General features: G+C 35.7%; 1 protein-coding gene across 46 annotated transcripts in view; it reads left to right on the forward strand.

Moving 5' to 3' along the window:
* Positions 1-21,220, forward strand: part of PTPRD (protein tyrosine phosphatase receptor type D) — a 2,277,302-nt gene that overhangs the window by 2,076,929 nt on the left and 179,153 nt on the right. For 23 of the 46 annotated variants that reach the window (XM_045069786.1, XM_045069815.1, XM_045069785.1 and 20 more), the window contains 7 exons: positions 8,366-8,554; positions 9,806-9,814; positions 10,535-10,552; positions 12,149-12,259; positions 13,669-13,680; positions 15,678-15,947; positions 18,742-19,323. In XM_045069786.1, the coding sequence (XP_044925721.1) occupies positions 8,366-8,554; positions 9,806-9,814; positions 10,535-10,552; positions 12,149-12,259; positions 13,669-13,680; positions 15,678-15,947; positions 18,742-19,323 (1,191 nt within the window). The remainder of the gene's footprint in view (positions 1-8,365; positions 8,555-9,805; positions 9,815-10,534; positions 10,553-12,148; positions 12,260-13,668; positions 13,681-15,677; positions 15,948-18,741; positions 19,324-21,220) is intronic. The other 23 variants (XM_045069799.1, XM_045069802.1, XM_045069825.1 and 20 more) reach the window with 7 other exon arrangements.

Consider the following 21,220-nt stretch of genomic DNA (forward strand, 5'->3'; position numbering starts at 1 on the left):
TTTATTTTTCTGTTTTCAGTCCCTTATTCAGTACACTTGTAGGAAGATTGATTTTGAATAATACAGTCATGATGTCAAAACAGTGCAAATTATACATTGCTGCCATCTGGAATGGTGAAAATAAAAGCCTTATTTACACTGTTTTCTTTAAGGAAAGAATAATGAGTGCTTTCCCCCTCTTCAGGGACAATATTCTGAAAAGAAATGGTTCTTGTTTGTAGCCTGATACTGTAGTTTATTCTGAAAGATAATGACTTGGAACTCATTTGCTGATCAACAAAATAGCAAACACTCTAACCAGTAAACCCTGGACCTTTCAGCCACTGAAACACTGATCTGTCTCCTCTCCCAGACAAAGCTGTTTGGGATGGTCATTATTGCCCCCTTATTACCATGGAGACCTCCGTGTGGCCTAAGGTCATTGGTTGATCTGCAGAGTCTACCGATGTTTGGTTCTCTACTCTGTATATTGTCTTTTGATGTCTGCTGGGAAGAAAAGTCCTGCCACTTACAGCCCTTCCTAACTAATGAAACAGAAATTATAGAAGGGTTAAAGACATGGGCACAGTGCTGAACTTGAGCTCCCTAGGGAAATTATTTTATATTTACCATCCTTTCCACACTCTTCCGTTTGTCATGCATGTTTTATTGGCTATGATACATGGCAGATTTACGTCTCCACCTGGAACCAATGCTAAACAAATGAGAAGCCAATTGATATATGTCAAAAGGTAGATTTTCTTAAAAACATTGGACTGTTTTTAAAATTATTATTATTATGTTCCATGGAACTTTAGTGCTTTCTGCTTAAAAAAAAAATATATATATATATATATATAGAGAGAGAGAGAGAGAGAGAGAGAGAGTGAGAGAGAGGCACCTGGGTGGCTCAGTCGGTTAAGCATCTGCCTTTGGCTTAGGTCATGATCATAGGGTCCTGGGATGGAGTCCCATATCCAGCTCCTGGATATGGATATCCATATGGGATATGGGAGCCTGCTTCTAGCTCTGTCCCTCCCGCTACTCATGCTCTCTCTTTCACTCTATTTCTGACAAATAAAATATTTCAAAAATTTTTTAAAATGGCTATTCAAATTATTTTTTTGCCATTCCTTCTATTGTAGTTTGACTTTGATTAAGAATTCTTTCACTGTCCATGATGAATATTTATTTAAAGGACAGCTATTGACAAAGAGGTATCATGATGATATAAAAATACTTCAAAAACAAACTTTTTGCTGTAGTTATGACCTGGAACAAGTAATTTAATTTTGCTGAGTGTTTGTTTTGTTTTGGCAGAAGATGGTAATTATGATCCACCTTTGCCTCAGGGAACTTCAGTAAGGCTCAGATTATTTCAGTGTTTTCAGGCATTCACAGCAAAGCTTTTCTGTCCCAAATGTTTAGGGCTTTTTTTTAAATTTTTTTTGGGAACAAGTCATATGACAATATGGATTTATTTTTATTTCTGCTATTGATTAATCAAAGAATGTAAAACCTTGTTCAAAGGGAGAAATGAGGCCTTTTATGATCTTTGAAAAGTTTACTTGACGCAGATTCTGCTTTCTAAATTCACTTGCATGTCTAGACAGTCCTTGTGGGTTTGTTTCTTTTTTTCATGATTTGCATAGAATATTTCCCATTTACAGTTTATTGTTACAGTTTTTGTTATATCAGTACTTAGAGTCACATGACTCTGTTCTGTTTACATCTATTGTGGGAGCTTGGGGTTGAGTAAGTGTATATATGCTAGTATTGTACGAAATGCCAGACCCCAGTGCCCAGCAGTGCTAGCCTCCTTCAGTCCTCCCAACTATTTGCTGAGTACTATCTCACTGCCAAAGAATCTAATTATTTGGCAGATACAAATAAGTCACAACAGTGTAGTGATTCTCTAGATTGCTTCATACCCAGTGCCGGGCCCACAGTTGGCACAACAGAGGCATTTCATATATGTCTATAGAATGAATGATGCCTTCTATTGACTACCCAGTAGATTCTTAAATCTAATAGTTCAAAAGCTCTTTTTATTTTAATTCACTTTTCATAAATATGAAAATATTTTGTTATATGACCACCTGAACACCAACTTATTTAAACTTTTCAAGAGAACTTGTATTTTTTCATTAAGTGTAAAAACATACTGGCTTTGTGTGGCATAGATTAGTATTGTTTCTTTAGCAGGTAAAGATATCTTTCATTATATTTAAAAGGCCTACCACTTTTATTAAGAAAATATTCTTTATATGATCCATCTACCATTTGACTTTTCTAATTTAATGAAAAATTTCCTTAATGCCTTCATCTCTCAAAACAAAAACAAAATTTAGAGCTTCTCTAGGATTACATTGTGAATGCCTAAAGCTTTAGGATATCTAGCTGCTGAGGAATATTTGCTCCTGTCAATGAAAGATGACCCGTAGTGGTTGCCTCAACATACAATTGAGTGATTCACTTGGGTTTTATCATAAGTTTGAACATCAATAATTTCATTTTTCCAAAGATGACATAACAGAGCACATGTACACCTTTTTTTGTATTCTTTTGAGTTTCATTGTGTTTACATGTAATGTTTTTGTTATGTGGTTGCAGTTCGACTTATAGGAATTTACAACCAGTATATGGAGGGAGGCTTTCTATAAAATTAGATAAAGCAGACACTGAATTGTGTTTTTCCAGGGCAACGACCACACTAAATTATAAAAAGGCAGGCATGAATTGCATATCTCAACAAATGAAAATTGTTTACTAATTAATTAAAGCTTATGACTATAAAAGTAAATAGCCGTTAATGACTATTTTTGTGAGTCTGTAAGTCTCATACTACTTAAGACACTATAAAAAATAGTAGTTACAAGATAGTCTTATGTCTCTTTGACTTATAACAAAATTGGGGAGGCCACATGTATAACCACAAAACCATTAAGGAATGATTAACTGCTATTTGCAATGACAAGGATGGAACTAGAGGGTATTAAGTTAAACAAAATAAATCAGTCAGAGAAAGACAATTATATGATCTTGCTGATACGTGGAATTTAAGAAACAAAAGAGGATCATAGGGGAAGAGAGGAAAAAATAAAATAAGATGAAACCATAGAGAGAGACAAACCATAAAAGACTAAATCATAGGAAACAAACTGAGGGTTGCTGAAGGGGTGGGAAAGGAGGGTTAGGGTAACTGGGTGATGGACATTAAAGCGGGCATGTGATATAATGAGCACTGGGTAACATAGAAGACTGGTGAATCTCTGACCTTTACCTCTGAAACTAATAATGCAGCATATGTTAATTAATTGAATTTAAATAAAAATATTTTAAAAAGAATGATTAACTGTTTAAATGAATAACATTAAATAAACTCAGTAGGAATTCAGAAATGCCACATGAGTGAGTGCTGAAATGTTTGCCACAACTCCCTAAACGTGTGTATTTGCAAATGTTCATTGTACACTGTCATGGTTACAAAGGAAAAAACACAGAGCCCTGCCCTCTATGAGCTTCTGAGTTCAAGCACCCTCATTGACTTATTAAGGGGTTGATTGATAACACCAGTTGAGGGCTTCAAACAAGGAGCCACTGTGAATTGCTTGGTACTCAGAAAAATGATTCAGGGGGCTGAATTCTCTAAGGAAAAAACAACAACAACTTATCTCTTCCTCCAGATTCTGATTTCATTTTACGGCATTATCATTCTCATCAGAACCTCTACATTGTTCATAGTATCTAAATGATCAGGTGTATTTGCCAAATCTTTTAATACTGCTTTTGTAAAAGCATACCATTGATGTATTTGACATGATGAATCAGAAATGTAGCACCATAGCAAACAGTCCTTCACTGAAAACTTCTTTAAATCATTTGGGACCAGAGTCAAAGCACCTGTCTACTTGAGTTCATTCAGAGTCTCAGCCAGATTTGGCAAAATGAACTGCTTGGGCCACCTTGGAAGAAGACTTTGGTCTTAGCAGGCAATTTAATTTTGAGGTTTTCCTATCAAATAAGAGAATTTCAGTGTTTGTGGAATTTGAGAGCAAGTAAAAATATCGTTAATTTTTTTTTTATGGATGAACAATGAAAGTAGTTTAACTGATCAAATTATGCAAAAGCTTTTATTTGATGATTCACAGATATCTAAAACATGAGTCCCTACAAAACACTGTTGGATTTTTTCCCCATACATTCCATTCAGGGCCTGGGTAGGTCAGGGGTTATTAACACAAGTTCTGCAGAAATGGGAAGTTAACTCTGGAAAGTGCTGACATTCATGTTTCTCTTTCCTTAATGGAACTGTAAGCTTCATATCAGCATATTTCATTAAGACACCAAACAGAGTCAAAGAATGTGCTGTATTTCCAGGTGTATTATAGCTGTCATTCCAAACAAAATATGTATGACTTCCATGATTCACTAAGCACAAGTATGTAGTAATCTGCCCTTTAATGGCCTCTCAAAATGACAGACCAAATGGCTTCGTGAAGGTCAAGTCTGATTTAAATTGTTGATGAATTAATAGCTAATTCTGCATGATTGAATATTAATATGGAACAGTGATAAGTAAGGCACTTTAAAGCTTAATGAGCACATTAATGAATAGGACAAAATGTTTTTCTTTTCACCTCATGTAAAAGTTTAAAGCTGCTAACATATTGACAATTTGTTGATTTTTGATAGCTGCTTTTTTTCTGTAAAAGTTTATGTAGTTAAGATATAAAAGTTATTGATTTTTTTCCCCCTAGTTCCTGGTAGTACACATTTGATGAGCTGTCAAAATTGATGTTATCAAATGGCCAAGGTAGTTTTATATAAATCACTAAAAAATGTAGAAGGTGAAAAAAAAAAAAGCAATTAACATCTTCTAAACTCCACCACTGAGATAAGCATTCCAATTAGAAATTTCATTATTTTTACAGTTTGTTTTATGTTGAATACTGAGTTTTATTGCCAAATACCTTACAGTCAAATTGGAAACAAGCCACATCTGTCAATGTGTAAGAGTTCTGGCTATTTGAATCTGTTTCATTGTGATGTTTCTCATGAAAATTTAATGAAGATAGTACATTCAAAGAGATTCTGTGCAAAAGGGGAATGGATAGAATTTAATTACCCTTATTAAAAATAAGAAAGGAACACTCTTTACATCCACTTTCCGATTAGTATGCAAGAAAGAGTATCTTTGTTGTGCACTTATGTATATGAAAAGGGGGCTCTGGAGTGTTCTTTATGAGCCAAGAAGGAAAGAAAGGTCATGCAAATATATTAGACTGCTTTTGGTAGGGCACAAGTCAATTTTGTCAGCTTTTCCCAAGGTGAGGACTTCATTTCTTATAAATGGTTATTAATTCTAGATTTCTTTAGTAGGAACCTTTAGTAAGTGGTGCAACAAACTTAAGTCTTTGACACTTGCCACTTGGTACTGAATATTGGCTTGGTTCTTCAGAGAGCTGAACCTGAGAAAAGTAATGACTAGTAGGTCAATGTTAATGGATGCTAATGTAACTAGTATTCAAAGTCTTGGGGGTAGATACAATGCCCTGGGAAATGAAGAATCAATTCAAGAATCTCAAGATGATTTTTTATTAACCAAAATTGGTGGTTTTAAATATGGAAAATAATAACAAAGTTTAAGAGCTTTTTAAAAAACTCATTTCTAGGTAACTAAGCCAGTGTAGTTGACTTTGGAGCCCTTGAAGTAAATTATTTTTTATCCTTTGAACCAGTAGCTGCCAAGTGAGATGTTTGATATGATGTGTATGGTACAATGGCTATTGATCTTTCCACTTTTGTTTTTCAAGTAACAGTAGAACAATGCTATAGATGTAAATATGTCATATTGATGAAAACTTTAAAGTCATAAAGGACAGCCTGATGGAACTCAAATGGAGTAGGTTATCAAAATTAGTCTGATTTGCAAAATGCTCTGTTCCATTTGCAATGTTTAACATTCCAACTTGGAGCCCTGAAAAATCACCTTGAAGTTTCATTCTTAACTATTGTTTCTGACACCTGTCCACCATAGACTTCTGCTTGGCTGATGATGTGTGAACATTCAAATAAACAGATTGTATTCCTACTTTCTCAAAACAGTCATAGCTTTCAAGTTAAATGTAGCTCATTGGAGGTGAATTATTTTTATATATTTTTTTAATTCTCTAGCTATAACTAACTGGTGGGACAGGAGAATATTCTCTAGTGAATTGAGAGGTCAAACTTAACTTGTCTTAGCTGCTTCTATATCGCTGCAGAAGAGCCAGGGTCCCCACTTTTCCCTGTTCTCTTGGCCCCACAGTTTCTCTTGCAATAATCTGGAGTTGTTGTTGAGGGAAAATTTCCCTTTATTGGGAGTTTTATTCTTTGGTATATTTTGACCTTTATTCATTCAAAATCTATCTCTGTAACCCTGAGCTATTTCTCTGACAAACTCTTTACCAGATGTAGCTTTCTACTATATGTAGTAGAAAATTTTTTTTTTCATTTTTCAGTCACCAGTATATATATTTATATTTAACCTTGGGAATCATTGGAGGTTCTACGCAAATTTGAGTAATCCAGGGGCTCCAGGGTGGTTTAATTGGTTAAGGGTCTGACTCTTGATTTCAGCTCAGGTCATGATCTCAGTGTTGTGAGATGGAGCCCTGTGTCAGGCTCCTGTGCTAGGTGTGTAACCTCCTTAAGATTCTCTCCCTCTCTCTCTTTCTTAAAAAAATAAATAAATAAAATAAATAAAAATAAAAAAGTCTAGTAATCCAGACTAGTTTGATGGCAAGGGATTTGGATATAAATGAAACATGGAAGAATTCATGGTGTAGGGAGATAAACTGATGATAGTAAGTACAGGAAAATGGATTTTAGTTACTACACGATAGCTCTGAGGAGGGAAATATTAAATATATTTGAAAGGCTCTTTCTTACAAAGAAGGTGATTTTGGCTGCATGGCTTTTCAGAGACACCCAGAGTACTTAGTGAACATGATTTGTCTGGGGAACGGTTAAGAATTACAGTGTGAGTAGAAGAAACTTTCCTATGGGAGATATCATCCATGAGAGACTGAGAAAAATGGGGCCTGATTTAAAAGGATTTTGCTAGCTAGATTTAGGAGATTGGGTTTATCCTGTAATGATCGAGGGGAGGGAGTAGAGAACACATAGATCTGACTGACAACGCAGTGAGAGCATCAAAATGGAGCACTTTTCCCTAGAAATTATAACCCAGACTTCAGCAAGACTCATAGGCTCATGCCAGAAATGGCAGGCTATATCCAAGGGAAAGGGAGGTGCCACCTCTGGTGATTTCTTCTTCCTTTCTTTTTCTTTTTCTTTTTTTTTTCCTCTCTCACTGGTGTTTGTGCTTTTGAGTAATTTTGGAATTGGTGGCTCCTGAAAATTAATCGGAGGTCATGAAGGAGGGTTCATTAAATTGATGCCAGAACCAGTGAGAATTTAAAATGTTTCACAATGGTTTTCAAACAAACAGCCAAGTTCTAATTTGGAAAATCATTGCTCATATAACTGAAATTCCTTCAAATCAAAATTTCTTCAAGGTAGAATACACCTTTCTAATGCTGGCTGGAAGAGCCAGTAATGCCAGTTAGTAATGTGATCATCATGCTTAGGGGACTTAAGAGGACTTTAATTTTGCAAGATATAAAATCTGAGACAATTTTTTTTTTTTCAGATTTTATTTATTTATTTGACAGAGAGAAAGAGAGCACAGGCAGCGGGGAGTGGGGGAGGGAGGAGCAGGCTCCCTGCTGCGCAGGAAGCCTGATACTCAGCTTATTCCAGGACCTTGGAATCCTGACCTCAGCTGAAGGCAACCACTTAACCTACTAAGCCATCCAGGTGTCCTGATCTGGGACAATTTTGGTGTAGGTTAGGGAGAAGTGAACTTTGGATGAGCTGAGGATTCAAAATTTAGGAATTTTAACCCTTAGTGACTGAAAATGTTATAAGCCTTTGGAATAGAGGAAAATACTCTCTTAATGTGAGGAATATACTTCCTTTTGTTCTTAAAGGCCCATTTCAGAGCCTCTTCTGGTACTCACTGACCTCAGGCATACATCTGTAATTTCTTTTCTCTCCATCATGCCGAGAACTAGATGCATTTTTTTTTTATTCTATTATGGACTTTAGCACATCTATCTTAGTTCTTTGTTAGGTTATTGGTCTCATATGCGGAGGGTGTATTCTTCTGGCCATGAGCAACATTGTGACTGTGTCCTAATCTGATAATGCAATGTTGTCCAATTTGTATTAGCTTCTCGAAAGCTGAGTAAGGTAAGGGGAAAGATGAATGGACAATAGCTCTTGAATCTTGGCCCTCTGACTTGTTAACATAATGTTGGTATCACCTTTTGTCTTGCAGAGGATCAAATCCCCAGGGGCTTCCCTACCATTGACATGGGCCCACAGTTGAAGGTGGTTGAGCGTACACGCACTGCCACCATGCTTTGCGCAGCCAGTGGGAATCCGGATCCAGAAATAACTTGGTTTAAAGATTTCTTACCTGTCGACACAAGCAACAACAATGGCCGAATTAAGCAGTTACGATCAGGTAGGGTCTTGTTACTGTTTCCACTAACTCTTATTAGAGAAGTTTTTTTTTTTTTTAGCTTTCTCTCTCTTTATTTTAATTTTAATTTTATTTTATTTTAATTTTTAGGTATTGATTTTTCTCCCTCTTCTCTTTCTCTGTTATTTAATGTGTTGTCCATGTTTGTGATGTCATAGCCTGTTTCAGAGTTTGTCTTTCTCTCTCTGTTTTGCAGCTTCTGTTTAATCCACATTGCTCACTGCTGTGACTGTATTTTTAATAATTTTTAATTTACTGCTTTTCTGCAGTATTTGATGGATCCATTTTCTCCTCTTTCTTTCTTCTTTCTCTGTTTTCTTTTGAAAAAAAAAATTTCAACATTGGACTTCATTCAGATCTTGCAAGGAGCTCCAATGGTTGTATCCATTAAAAGCCAAAAGATTCATATTAAACACTAAAATGATTCAGTTTTACTAAAGTGTGTTTTCTCTGTCTTTTCTGCATTTGAACTCATCAGAGTACCAAAGTTTAGTAAGTTTGGTCACATCTGCTTTCTTTTCACTAATACATAAACCACAGAAATGTTATCTCCTGAGTAACCAGATGTATTTTGCAAAAGTCCTTTACCAAGTACCAATGAAAGGAGGGGATTTTTATTAACTTTATTATTATATTATTGTGAGTGAGCATTTTCTACACATAAGCCACAGTAGTGTGCGCCCACACTAAAGAGTTTTGAACCCTCCAGTGACTGGATCTACAGAAGTCTGCTTTTGGTGTAGACTCCAGCTCTTGCCGCTTCCTTCTCTCTCTCCCTGCTGCCCTATTGTCCCTTTCCCATCCCCATCCCAAGTTCATTCCTTTGCTCTCTTTAGATTAAAAAATAGAGATAATTCTAAATTTCTTAAATTTTAGAGCCTGTCCCTAGGTGATCTCCCTGGGACATGTGGTAATGAGCTGTTTACTTTGACGTTGGGAATAATATTGATATGGAATTCTAAGTTGTTGAACTTAACTGCCTGTCTTCCCAGAATTCTCAGCTTTTGACCTGTCCTGTGATGTTAAAGCGTCTTGTTAACTGCCTCTTTTGCTTGTTGTCAGCAGAATTGTATAGATTAGCATTCTGTTATTGTAAATAAAGAATTAATTATTCACATGTAACATAGATGATTTAGTATATAAAGCTTTAACTCTAAAAAATTTGTACCAAATTATAAGGAATATAATAATATTTTTATGCTGTCTTTCTTCTCTCCGTATTTAAATCTCCAGAATCTATTGGTAAGTGCTTAGTTCTGAAGCGCACTTCACCCCCACTAATTTCCATATCCAGAATATTATTATTATTATTTTTATTATTATTAATAAAATGCATGGCATGCATTTTACTAACTGTCAGTGTAGACACCAGATCTCGGTAGTGGCGCGCACACGCACACATCCACAGAACTGTTATTGTAAGAACACTGTCTAGAAAAATAAAATAGTACACAAGTCGTATCACATAAATGTAGCATAGTGAGAAGCATAAGATATTCAACCAACAGTGTTTGTTTCTAGTTAGTCATTAGTCTTTCCTATAACAGTATATATATATGAGTATCTATATATATACTTAAATAGATTAGCCAGTATTTTTCCTAAACTATGTCTTTAAAAAGTATTGTTTAGTTTTTATTTATTTTTTTAAGACTATGAGGCATATAGATATAATTCTAACCCGATACGACCCCAGACCTGAGAACTCAGTTGCTTCTCTGAGAAAGGCAACGATGCCTATTGTGGTCTTTGCCCTCTGTGGTATAATGCAACTTGCTTTTTATAATCTAATAATACGATCTAATAGATTCCTGTTTTACCAGTATAGTAATTCAAGTTTCTTTTAAGACCTTATTTAATTCTGTAAATCTAATTTAATTCTTCTCCCCAGCCCTAGCCTCCTCCTTCTCGTACTAATGCTTCTTCTTTCTAATCTTATTTGCATTCATATTATCCACCCAGGTGGTACACCAATAAGAGGTAAGAGTGCTGAACTAACGTTCACAGAATGATCTTGCTCATTCTTTCTGTCCTCTCATCACTCCCATCTTTGTCCTGTTTTCAACATCATTCCAATAATATGTGCATCAACTTTATTTTTTTTCCCTTTGTACTGTTGGGTTATGATCAGTGACTCTCATATTGTGAGTTTTCCTTTTCTTTTCCTTTTCTCTTTGTTTTGTTCATTTCTTTCTTTATGGAAATGATTATTTAAGTTGTGATATGCTTCAAAGAAAGCATATCCAGGTCTCTAGACCATAGACCAGTCACAGCGTACCATCTGTCCCTCTTTTTTTCCTTTTCTTCTTCTTCCTTTTTCCTTTTTTTTTTTTTTCTTCTTTTTCCTTTTTTTTTGTCCAACCGGAGAAAAAAAAAGATCATTTTTTTTCTTCCTTAGCTGTTCTTGTTCTGGACCAAAGCCAAGATGGTCTGGAGAACAGTGGCAGACATGCAGAAGACAGCCTGGAACATCTGCTTTTTGTCTTTATCTTTCAAAAGGTTTTTGCTTTTGTTCTTCAATTCTTTTTTCTCTTACTGTCTTAAAAGTCAAAGAATGACTCCCCTTTCCACCTGATCCCACTCGCCTACAACCTGACAGCAATGCTTTTTTCCCCCACTTCTTTTTTTCTTGGATTACTCGCCTCTGGATTTTTGGATCTTCTGTCCTTCAGGCTATGGAAACAAAAGGTGCTCAGTATTCTTGGTGGTATGTGATATTGCTGGTTTTTCATACTTTGACTCAGTGTTCATTTCTTTTAGAATTCTTGTTTTGTATTTTTCTTGGGGCTTTGTGACACCACACTGCTAATCCCACTGGTGGATTTTGATGGGTGTCTTAGGGGATCCGTCTCGAGGTCCTCAAGCAGTGGTTGGTTGGCTCTTCCTCGCTGGCATAGGCCGTGCTTTTTAACTTTTTTTAAAACCCTCTAATTCAACTGCTCTTTGTTTTTCAGCAAATGTAATAAATGATTGTAAGTCGTGGCAAACTGTCTTTCTTTTCTTCAAAATCTGCATGTCTTAAGGGAGTTTTGTTTCTTTAAGTAATATTTTCATAATATATAATGACTAATTTTAATTTTTTGCTTTGTGCAGCCTTTTTGTACTTGCTGCGTATTTTTGCCTTTCTTCAGCAGAAGACTTTCTTGAAAACCCGGCCTGGTTTTTTTTGAGCGTACCTATCTTTTGCGCCACTTTTGGTACCAAAATGGAACAAAACAAAACAAAACCAAAAATTAATCTTTTGTTTGATTTAAAAGCCATACTTCCTTGAAGCAGTCTCACCCATCTTCATTTTATTAGTCTAGGAAATGAGAGTATTAATTATGACTAGAAGTCTTGCTCGGGAAAAGAGATAATTGTTTTCTTATGCTAGCATTGATGATGTAAAAAAAAATAATCTCTATATGTTTTTCTCATCGCATCATTTTCTGTCTGTGCACCTTAGCAAGAGATTGAAACGGCGCTGAGCGGACCTTCGCTTTGCAGGGCTTTTCATATTGTTAAGAGGTTTAGCTTTCTGCACTGAGAAAGCCTTCTCTGACCATCTCTTTGGCACTATATTTTATATCCATACAGGCGCCCTTCAGATCGAACAGAGCGAAGAATCTGACCAAGGAAAATATGAGTGTGTTGCCACCAACAGCGCGGGCACTCGCTATTCTGCCCCTGCCAATTTATATGTCAGAGGTAGGAACAGCATCACCCTGGCATCGCTTCTTCTTTAAGGTTCAGGGGGAGTTGAGAGACCCATGAAATGTGTGTTGTTGTGTCAGTAGGTATCAAGCTGATACACTAAATAATTACAGTAGTGGAAGCATTTTAGCAAATAGAGAATTGAAGATCTTGACCCTATTGTTAAAAAAAAAAAAATGACAGCTATTGAGTAAAACCTATCCTGAGGCTTGCAGTTTGTAAGTATATTTGCATTTTTACATCTCGATTTACTTTGACTGCATTGATTGATCTATGCGTGGCATTTGTTTGAAGTTTTCTTCTTTTCCTTCTTTTTTCTGTTGCTGTTTCTCTTCTGTTTCCTTATTAAACTCTGAAATTATTGCTTGGTGTGTTACTAATCAGTTTTCTGTGCAACTCCAAGCATAAAGGTGTTTATGTCTTCAAGACCTCTGCTGCAGAGCTATAAGGATAAAGCTGCTAACTTAAAAACAAAAAACACACAAAAAGAAAAGGTGCTCTATGAAAATAGCACAATTGTAATTCCTTTTTTAATACTTCTTAAAATTAATGAATAGGCGATATTATGTATGTGTATATGTCTGTGCATATATTTTCACACATTTTAAAAAGTTATTAATATTCTGAAAAGTTTAATTTTTCATTGCCCTGGAACTCTGATTGTATTTTTAACAAATAATGTTAGTTATCCTTGGGACAAGAATGACTTATGAATATACATTCATATTTTCTCATAAAGTAATATAAATGGTTACATTTTGAGCTTATGAATGTCTGTACCTTTCATTTCAATTAGAAAGAAGTATTTCTTCTTCCCCAGAGTTTTCCAAATCAGGTTCCTATAGCTTTTTGTCCAGTGGAAATGCTCTTATTCCTGGTCTACGTGTCTGTGAATAACCACAAAAGGCTGGGTGGGGGTGGGAATTAAAGACTGTGAAGGCTTTAAGTTACTTTAAGATGGGTTTCCTTAGGAAAATATCTAGCTTGATTTTGAAATTTTCGTTTGAGGTAATATTGTTTCTGTGGGGATGTTTTCCTCTCCTATCTTTCTCTGGAGTCTGGGGTGGGAGAATATGAAGAAAACCATTTCTTCTCCAAATTCCTTGAAAGCCCCTTGAACCTTTTTCTCACAATGGTGACCTCCTTTGCTGCATGAGGCATGTGAACCTTCTTTAATGGAAAAATTTCAAAATGATGCTAGCTATTGTTTCTAATACCGTATTAGTCCATGAGGTGTTGCTAACGTTTTCAGCTGAGGTAGGAAGGGTTAACTAGAGCAAGTAAAGATGTTCAAGTAGCAGTTGAAAGCCTTGATATGGCCTTTTTACTCTCTCTGTGTTTCCCTTGTTTTTCTCCTTTCCTCATTTCATTGTGTTCTGCATCAAACCCCCTACATCCCTCAGAGCTGCGAGAAGGTTGGTGTGTTTTTTACTTTTTACCCACCTTACAAAACTCTTAATTAAACCAATAACAAAGAATACAAATGAAATGAATGTAGCTGCATTGTGGTCTTCTTTTGGTTAATGGTATGTTTTAGCGGAGAATGCCCTTTGCCATGGCTTCTGGTGCTTGCTGGCGGTATCTAACCGTGGTGCATGATGGGCGAGAATGTACCTGGGTGCATGGTAACCGATAACACTTAACTCTCTCAGGTCCCATGAGCTCAGTCAGTGTTCCTGCTTTCTTTCCTGCCCCACTCTTCCCGTCTCCTGCCTCACCTTAATTTTTGTCGTACAAGGATGCCTGCTGCCCATAGAATGACTTTTTGTAGTTGTTCCTCTAATCCCAAGCATGAAGACTAAACTCTCCTCTATTTTCTGGATATGTTTTTTGACACCTGAGAGTCTCCAGTGGCTCCTGCTTGCTTTGTGTAACCTGTGAATTGGCTGCAGGAGGCATGCTTAACTCTTTCTTCTCTGCCTGTCATTCACCTGTGAGGCCATCAGAATCAACAGAAGTTTATCTCCAACTTAACGACAGACAAAAAGTTTACAGACAGAATTATTTACATATCATTTTCTTGGGGTTATGAGGTTGTTTGTTTATTAACTTATCTATAATTTTAAAAAATCACTGTATTATCCATATTTAAGGTATGTTCCTAATGATTACCTCTTGATCTAAAATACTCTTGGTATAATGTTTTGCCAATAAGAGCCCAAGATGAAGCCCATTTGTCTCTTGCCCTCTCCTTGTCCAAGACACATGTACTTAAGCACATATAAACATGCAGATTATCTGAAGCAGGAACACTGAACTCTAATTGCTTGGTAATATTTTCTGTGTTGTATTGCTTTAATATGACCTCTTCTCTCAATGTTCTGTTTCATTGTATGTTTTAAACCCAGTGTCCTACCATGTGAATGTAGGCATAAAAAGCCTCTTACTCAATTTTGTAACCATCATCTATGTCGTTTTACCTTAGAAACCTTAGATTGAACTGAGTAGAATCTTGAATGTGAAATACCAGCTCCCTTCCTGAATTTGCAATCCTTACCTTTGACAACCTAGCCTAATCTAATATATTCCTTCTTTGAGCCCTGTCATCCCTTAAATCCCTGTTTCAATCACTGTACTTTATCTCCTCTCTTTATGTTTCGTGCTGTTACCTTGTTATTTCTTCTTTTGTCATTGTTGTCTTGGATTCCATCTGTTTTTCCCCTTGTCCTAAGCACGGGCCTTGACACTTCATCTTGTGCATGCCTTGCATGACCCAATCCAGTATCCTTACTGGCATTGGATTTGTTTCTTCTTCTGTGAGCATAAATTAATATGTGTGCATATTTCTGTGCCTGTTCCAGTGTTAGTGTGAGGTCTTGAGGCTGCTTCTACTCTGAGTCTGAAAGCAAATAAATTGCACTTTCCGTGTCCTCTAGATGATGTTTTCCAGGGTTGGGATGTGACAGTGTGGTCCCACACGTACATTCACATCAACTGGAGGTGCACAGCACTGAAGTTGGTTTTGATACTCAACTTAAATCTGCTGGTGACCTTCCAGCCCCCTTTTCTGCATATACATACATGCATAGGACCTTTGCTATATGCATGCATGTGTATGTTTTTGTGTTTATCTTATGCATGATGTTTATGTATTGTTAGTTTTTAGATAGTTTTTTGTTGTTGTTGTTGTTTTGTTTTTGTTTTTGTTTTTTGTGGGGCCCTTGTAGTTCTGAATCAACTTTTGTATGAATGTGTCTAAGATACCAATGCCTAAACTAAATACTTTTTTCTCTGTGTACACATACCATACTTGTATGGTCTGTATTATCCACAGTTTTTCTTTGTTTTGTTTTTGGAAAATCCACAATATGTTTCAATTGTTTAATTGTGTTTGTACAGTGCATGTCATATGTTTAATAAGCCACTTTATCTTGCCTTTTATTTTATCATTTTCCCTTGTGTTTTGTTCCAGTTCGCCGTGTCCCACCAAGATTCTCTATCCCACCTACTAATCATGAAATCATGCCAGGTGGAAGTGTTAATATCACCTGTGTGGCCGTGGGGTCACCAATGCCTTATGTGAAGTGGATGTTGGGGGCAGAAGATCTGACACCCGAAGATGATATGCCAATAGGAAGAAATGTACTAGAACTGAATGATGTGAGACAGTCAGCAAATTACACCTGTGTTGCTATGTCAACACTGGGTGTCATTGAAGCAATAGCACAGATCACTGTCAAAGGTAAGCTTAATGGTTTTTGCTTTGAGGGTTTAGGTACATTCAAGTCTCCCGACTAATGTTTCTATAAAGTCTACCCCTGGAATTCTAAAATGTATCAGTTCATCTGAGTTCAGTTTTCAAATCCCAATAATATCTGTGATATCATTTAAGTTACACATACATAGGTAAGGAGATTCTTAAAAGGACTGATAGCCTATGTAATGAAAATCATCAAAATATTCAACAATAAGCTAGGCCCAAGCACTAACCAGGCAAAATGAGAACTGTTGATACTGCCATTATGATAGAACTGATGCAAACAGGTTTCATATTAATCCAGAGCCCTGGTGAGAGTGCATGATAGAAAAATGCACATAAATTTCTCAAATCTGTGAAGACAAAAGAAAAAGAGAAAGTCAAATCAACATGATCTAATAATAGATATTGTAAAATTTTGATGGGTCTTATTAAAAATCAAAATGTAAGTAGCATTATATTTTATTTTAAGTTTATCTCTTATCTTCTATACATGATGTGCTCAAGAAATATTATTTTCTTTAAGTACACTAAATGTAACCAAAGTTGGGGCATAAACAATGAATGCTAAAACACTGAAAAGAAATAAAATAAAGTGGAAAAAAATAAAAATAAAATCTTCCTATAAACAAATAAAAAGTTAACCAACGTTACAAATTTCACAAATTGTTTTTATCAGTGTTTATGGAATTCTAGAACACTTTTGTAAAAAGGGACAGGCTGAGGGTGACTTTAGGTTCTTGCAAATGTCTCAAACTATTGAAAAAATGAACGACAACTGATCTTTGCCTTCCAGGACATATGCTCCTAAAAAATATAACACACATATTGTAATTGGTGTCATATCCCCACCAAGCATGTATATCAAATATATGCCATATAAAAAGCAATAATGTGACATAAGAACAAAAGTACATGCCATTGTCACCATTTAGTCACTTAAAATAGTAATGTTGTATTGAGTGTCGGTAACTCTTTTAAGCATTCTTAAACTTATCCATACATTATAGGCACAAAACCTATACTGTACAATAAATGTGACAGCAAAACTAATGTGTTAAGTATCAGTATACACATATTTAATTAGAAATATTTCTACTTACCTTAATAATTCAGAAACACATCTAAGGAAAATGTGGATCATATACTGTTTTGAAAAATGCCAATCCAGAGTATTTGAACATTTGTTCAAATGGCTTTTTATTATTATTTTCAGTAAAATCCTTTGGCCAAATATTATCATTCTATAGTTCTTAGAGTAATATACAAATATTGAATCACCTTTCTTATAATAACTATTTCAGTTGCAAATATTTGAAGGTTTACGGAAGACCTTCAGGAATTCAAAATCAGGAGTCACATGAACTAATATCTTGTTCAACTTCTTATCTTTGTTTTCCAGGCTCTTGTCATTCTCTACTCTTGCTACCTCAAAAATAAATAAATGTAAGGGTGAATTCTGTAGGCAAAAAGTAAATCAAAACAAAAATAGCAAGTGGAAGAGAGTGAGGAGAATGCATCCTGACTCATTCACTCAATTAGGCATTCATTCAGTTAACACTGCTAGGCAGTATTCTAGGTATTGGGGTTACATCTGTAATCAAGTACAAGTTTCTGACTCTTGAAAAGCTGTCACTCCAGAGATTACTCTACTTTTTGCCTTTATGCTGTCAAGGAAAAAGGGTACAAAAGTACTGATCATTTGGGTGTTACATTCTGGGTTTTCTCTCAAAAGTTAGCTGGTAGTACGAGTTTAAGTATTGCTGATACTGAATATAGACTAATATTATGATAGTAAACTACTTTAAAAATTTGTGAATATAGTTTAATAACATCTTTGAAAATTAACTAAAAACATGAATTTGAAATTAATTAAAATTTTATTCATTTTTACCTTAAAATTCTTGGTTGGATTATTTTGGGTTTTTTAAAGATTTTATTTATTCATTTGAGATACGCAGAGAATGAGAGAAAGGGAGAGAGTGAGAGCATGAGTGGGGGGAAGGGCAGAGGGAGAGGAAGAAGCAGGCTCCCCTCTGAGCTGGGAACCAAACTCAGGGCTAGATCCCAGGACCTGGGGATCATTATCTGAGCCAAAGACAGATGCTTAACCATCTGAACCATGCAGGTGCCCCTCGATTATTATTATTATTTTTTAATTATAGTAATATTATCTAGTCTTAAAACTGAAAAACAATATTGGTATTATTGTTCCATAGTGATTTAAAGCCATTAAATATATTCTAAATTGTGTTCTTTTCAGTGTTGGCATTTAGTTGTATTGTGTATTTCTTGAAGCAAGGAGCTAATTGGCCAAACTCTTGGTTATAGTAATAATAATAATTGCAATTAATGTTTTTTGAGGGTGCTAGATACATTCTGAGAACATTAGTGGAGTAGCTCATTAATCTTCTCAGCAAACTCATGAAATACAGTTACCCAGCTGTACAATACAACCCAGTGATATTTATTCCCATTTTCCACATGTGAAAACTAAAGCAAAGAGAGGTTATGCCATGCATCCAGGATCACATAGCTAATAACTGGCGGATTTGAACACAAGCTTCAAATCACAGGGCTCTAATGTATTTCTGGCAAAATGGGATTTGTCCCCCTATGCATCTTACTGTACAGCCTACCCACTTCAAAAACAATCTTTTGTTATGATTTAATCTAATCAAATCTTCAGTAGATAAATAATCCTCATTCCAATATAGAATTTATGGATCTTTGTAATACCTTAAAGATGATGGGTATTCACTGTCCTTTTTCCTCTCAGCCTTACCCAAACCTCCAGGAACTCCTGTAGTGACTGAGAGCACAGCCACAAGCATCACGTTGACATGGGACTCTGGGAACCCTGAGCCTGTCTCTTACTACATCATTCAACATAAACCTAAAAATTCTGAGGAACCTTACAAAGAAATTGATGGGGTGGCAACGACACGCTACAGTGTGGCTGGACTAAGTCCCTACTCGGATTATGAATTCAGGGTTGTTGCTGTCAATAACATTGGGCGGGGACCTCCTAGTGAGCCTGTGCTAACGCAAACCTCAGAACAAGCACCATCCAGTGCCCCACGGGATGTCCAGGCGCGGATGTTAAGTTCAACCACCATTTTGGTACAGTGGAAGGAGCCTGAAGAACCAAATGGACAGATCCAAGGATACAGAGTTTATTATACAATGGATCCCACTCAGCACGTCAACAACTGGATGAAGCATAATGTAGCTGACAGCCAAATCACTACTATTGGCAACTTAGTGCCCCAGAAAACATATTCTGTCAAAGTTCTGGCTTTTACCTCAATTGGAGATGGTCCTCTTTCTAGTGACATACAAGTCATCACTCAGACAGGAGGTAAGTCTGATTGTGGATGGGGAGTAGAGCAGGAGGGAAGGAGTAGCCACTAAGAGGTGTGAATGGTGAAAACAAAGACAGGACAAAGATAACTATGAATTTTAATTTTTGAGACTTAGAGTTTCTAAATGAGGTTAAGATAAGGCATCTGGAGCGGGATAGGCATGGACCCCTGAAAGACTACTTTTATATACTTAAAAGTAATACTTTTAAGCAGAGGGATGCATTTCTAAAAAAAATTGTACCCAAGTGACTTGAAGATTTTTCTGAATGAGATAGATGAATGGACCCTCCATGCAGCATTTTGAGAATAGAAATATGTTGCTTTATACTAGTGACTCTGATAGAATACCCCTACAAAATTATTTCATTTCATTTCATTATGAAATATGAATTATTTCATTATTTCATTATGAAAGATTGGGTGGTTCAAGATAAAGTTAAAAATAAAACTGTCAGGGAGCCTTGCTCCCTTACTTACTTACTTACACATTTAAATGTCTTCTATTTTCCAGGAAGCTACCCACTGGGGGCATATATATATACTAGGAGCATATATATATGCTCCTAATGGATTTTTGAATTTTTTTCTTTGTATGGTTTCATGGGTGGAGAAAGACAGTTGTCAAGATCCTAGATCAAATGTTGGGGTCTCGTTGACTCATTTTCATCGGCATTCAGGCAGATATCACACTATTTTATGGAGAAACCCTTGGCCATTCTAGTGATTCTGTTTTCATAAGCGGATATGAGACCTCTCTGGCCTTTGATTCAAAGTGATCAATTTTGCCTTGGGTTGACGATATGACATAGCAACTTTCTTGTAAAGTTTATTCTTGAACATGTGTGAGCTATTAATTTAACTCCTATGAGGTGTTGGCATCTTGTAACTTGTGTTAATCTCAGTGTTTTGGGGATGCCTGTGTGGCTCAGTCAGTTAAGTGGCTGCCTTTGGCTTGGGTCATGATCCCAGGGCCCTGCGATCAAGTTCCACACTGGGCTGCTTGCTCAGTGGAGAGCCTGCTTTTCCCTATACCTGCTGTTCCCTCTGCTTGTGCACTTACTCTCTCTCTCTGACAAATTAATAAGTAAAATCTTAAAAAAAAAAAAAACTCAGTGTTTTGGTGGTATGCTATTGGTTTGTTCTGAGAATATAGATAAAAAACATATTAATAAAAAACCATATTATTGGACATAGCTATAATCTCTAAGTGTAACTCACTGGTAATCTTGGGAATGAATTTTCTGATGTGTTAGGACTAGATAAACCTATGTTTAACCCTGACTTGTTTTCATATTTTATTCTTTATGAATCATGCCACTGAGAGTGTTTACCTATTTTCTCTAGCTACTAGAGATCTCAGAATATATTTACAGTCTGCTTCACTTTGTTTTATTTTTATACTGTTATTGGGTTCCTGCTATTTGTTCATGGATATATTATTTTCTCTAATAATATGAAAGATAGCTGTAATATATATATATATATATATATATATATATATATATATATATATATACCTTGCCACAATTATACTAAAAACCATCCATATATTTTCCCTACTTGAGTTTTATATTTCTTCTGTACTTATTTGCTATATTAATACATGGGAAAACACTGTAATTAACTTTTCCATATATCTTGTATTAGAAAGTATAGAAATCTGAGCATCTTGTCCTCCTGTTCTTCTTCTTGACTAAAACTGGTCAACTATTATGACATTATTTTTTATTACACTATTTTAGCAGATTCCTAACCATTTAAAGTTAAAAGAAAGTATATACAAAGAACATATACTTGTGTTCCGCTTTCAGTTCTTCTAATTTTTTAGTGGTGATATAGTTTTTCTTTTTTTAAAGCACTTTTTTTTTTTTTAAAGATTTTATTTATTTATTT

Source organism: Mustela putorius, unplaced genomic scaffold, assembly GCF_011764305.1.
Source record: "Mustela putorius furo isolate JIRA1106 unplaced genomic scaffold, ASM1176430v1.1 tig00003944_pilon_pilon_pilon, whole genome shotgun sequence".
Taxonomy (NCBI): Eukaryota; Metazoa; Chordata; class Mammalia; order Carnivora; family Mustelidae; genus Mustela; species Mustela putorius.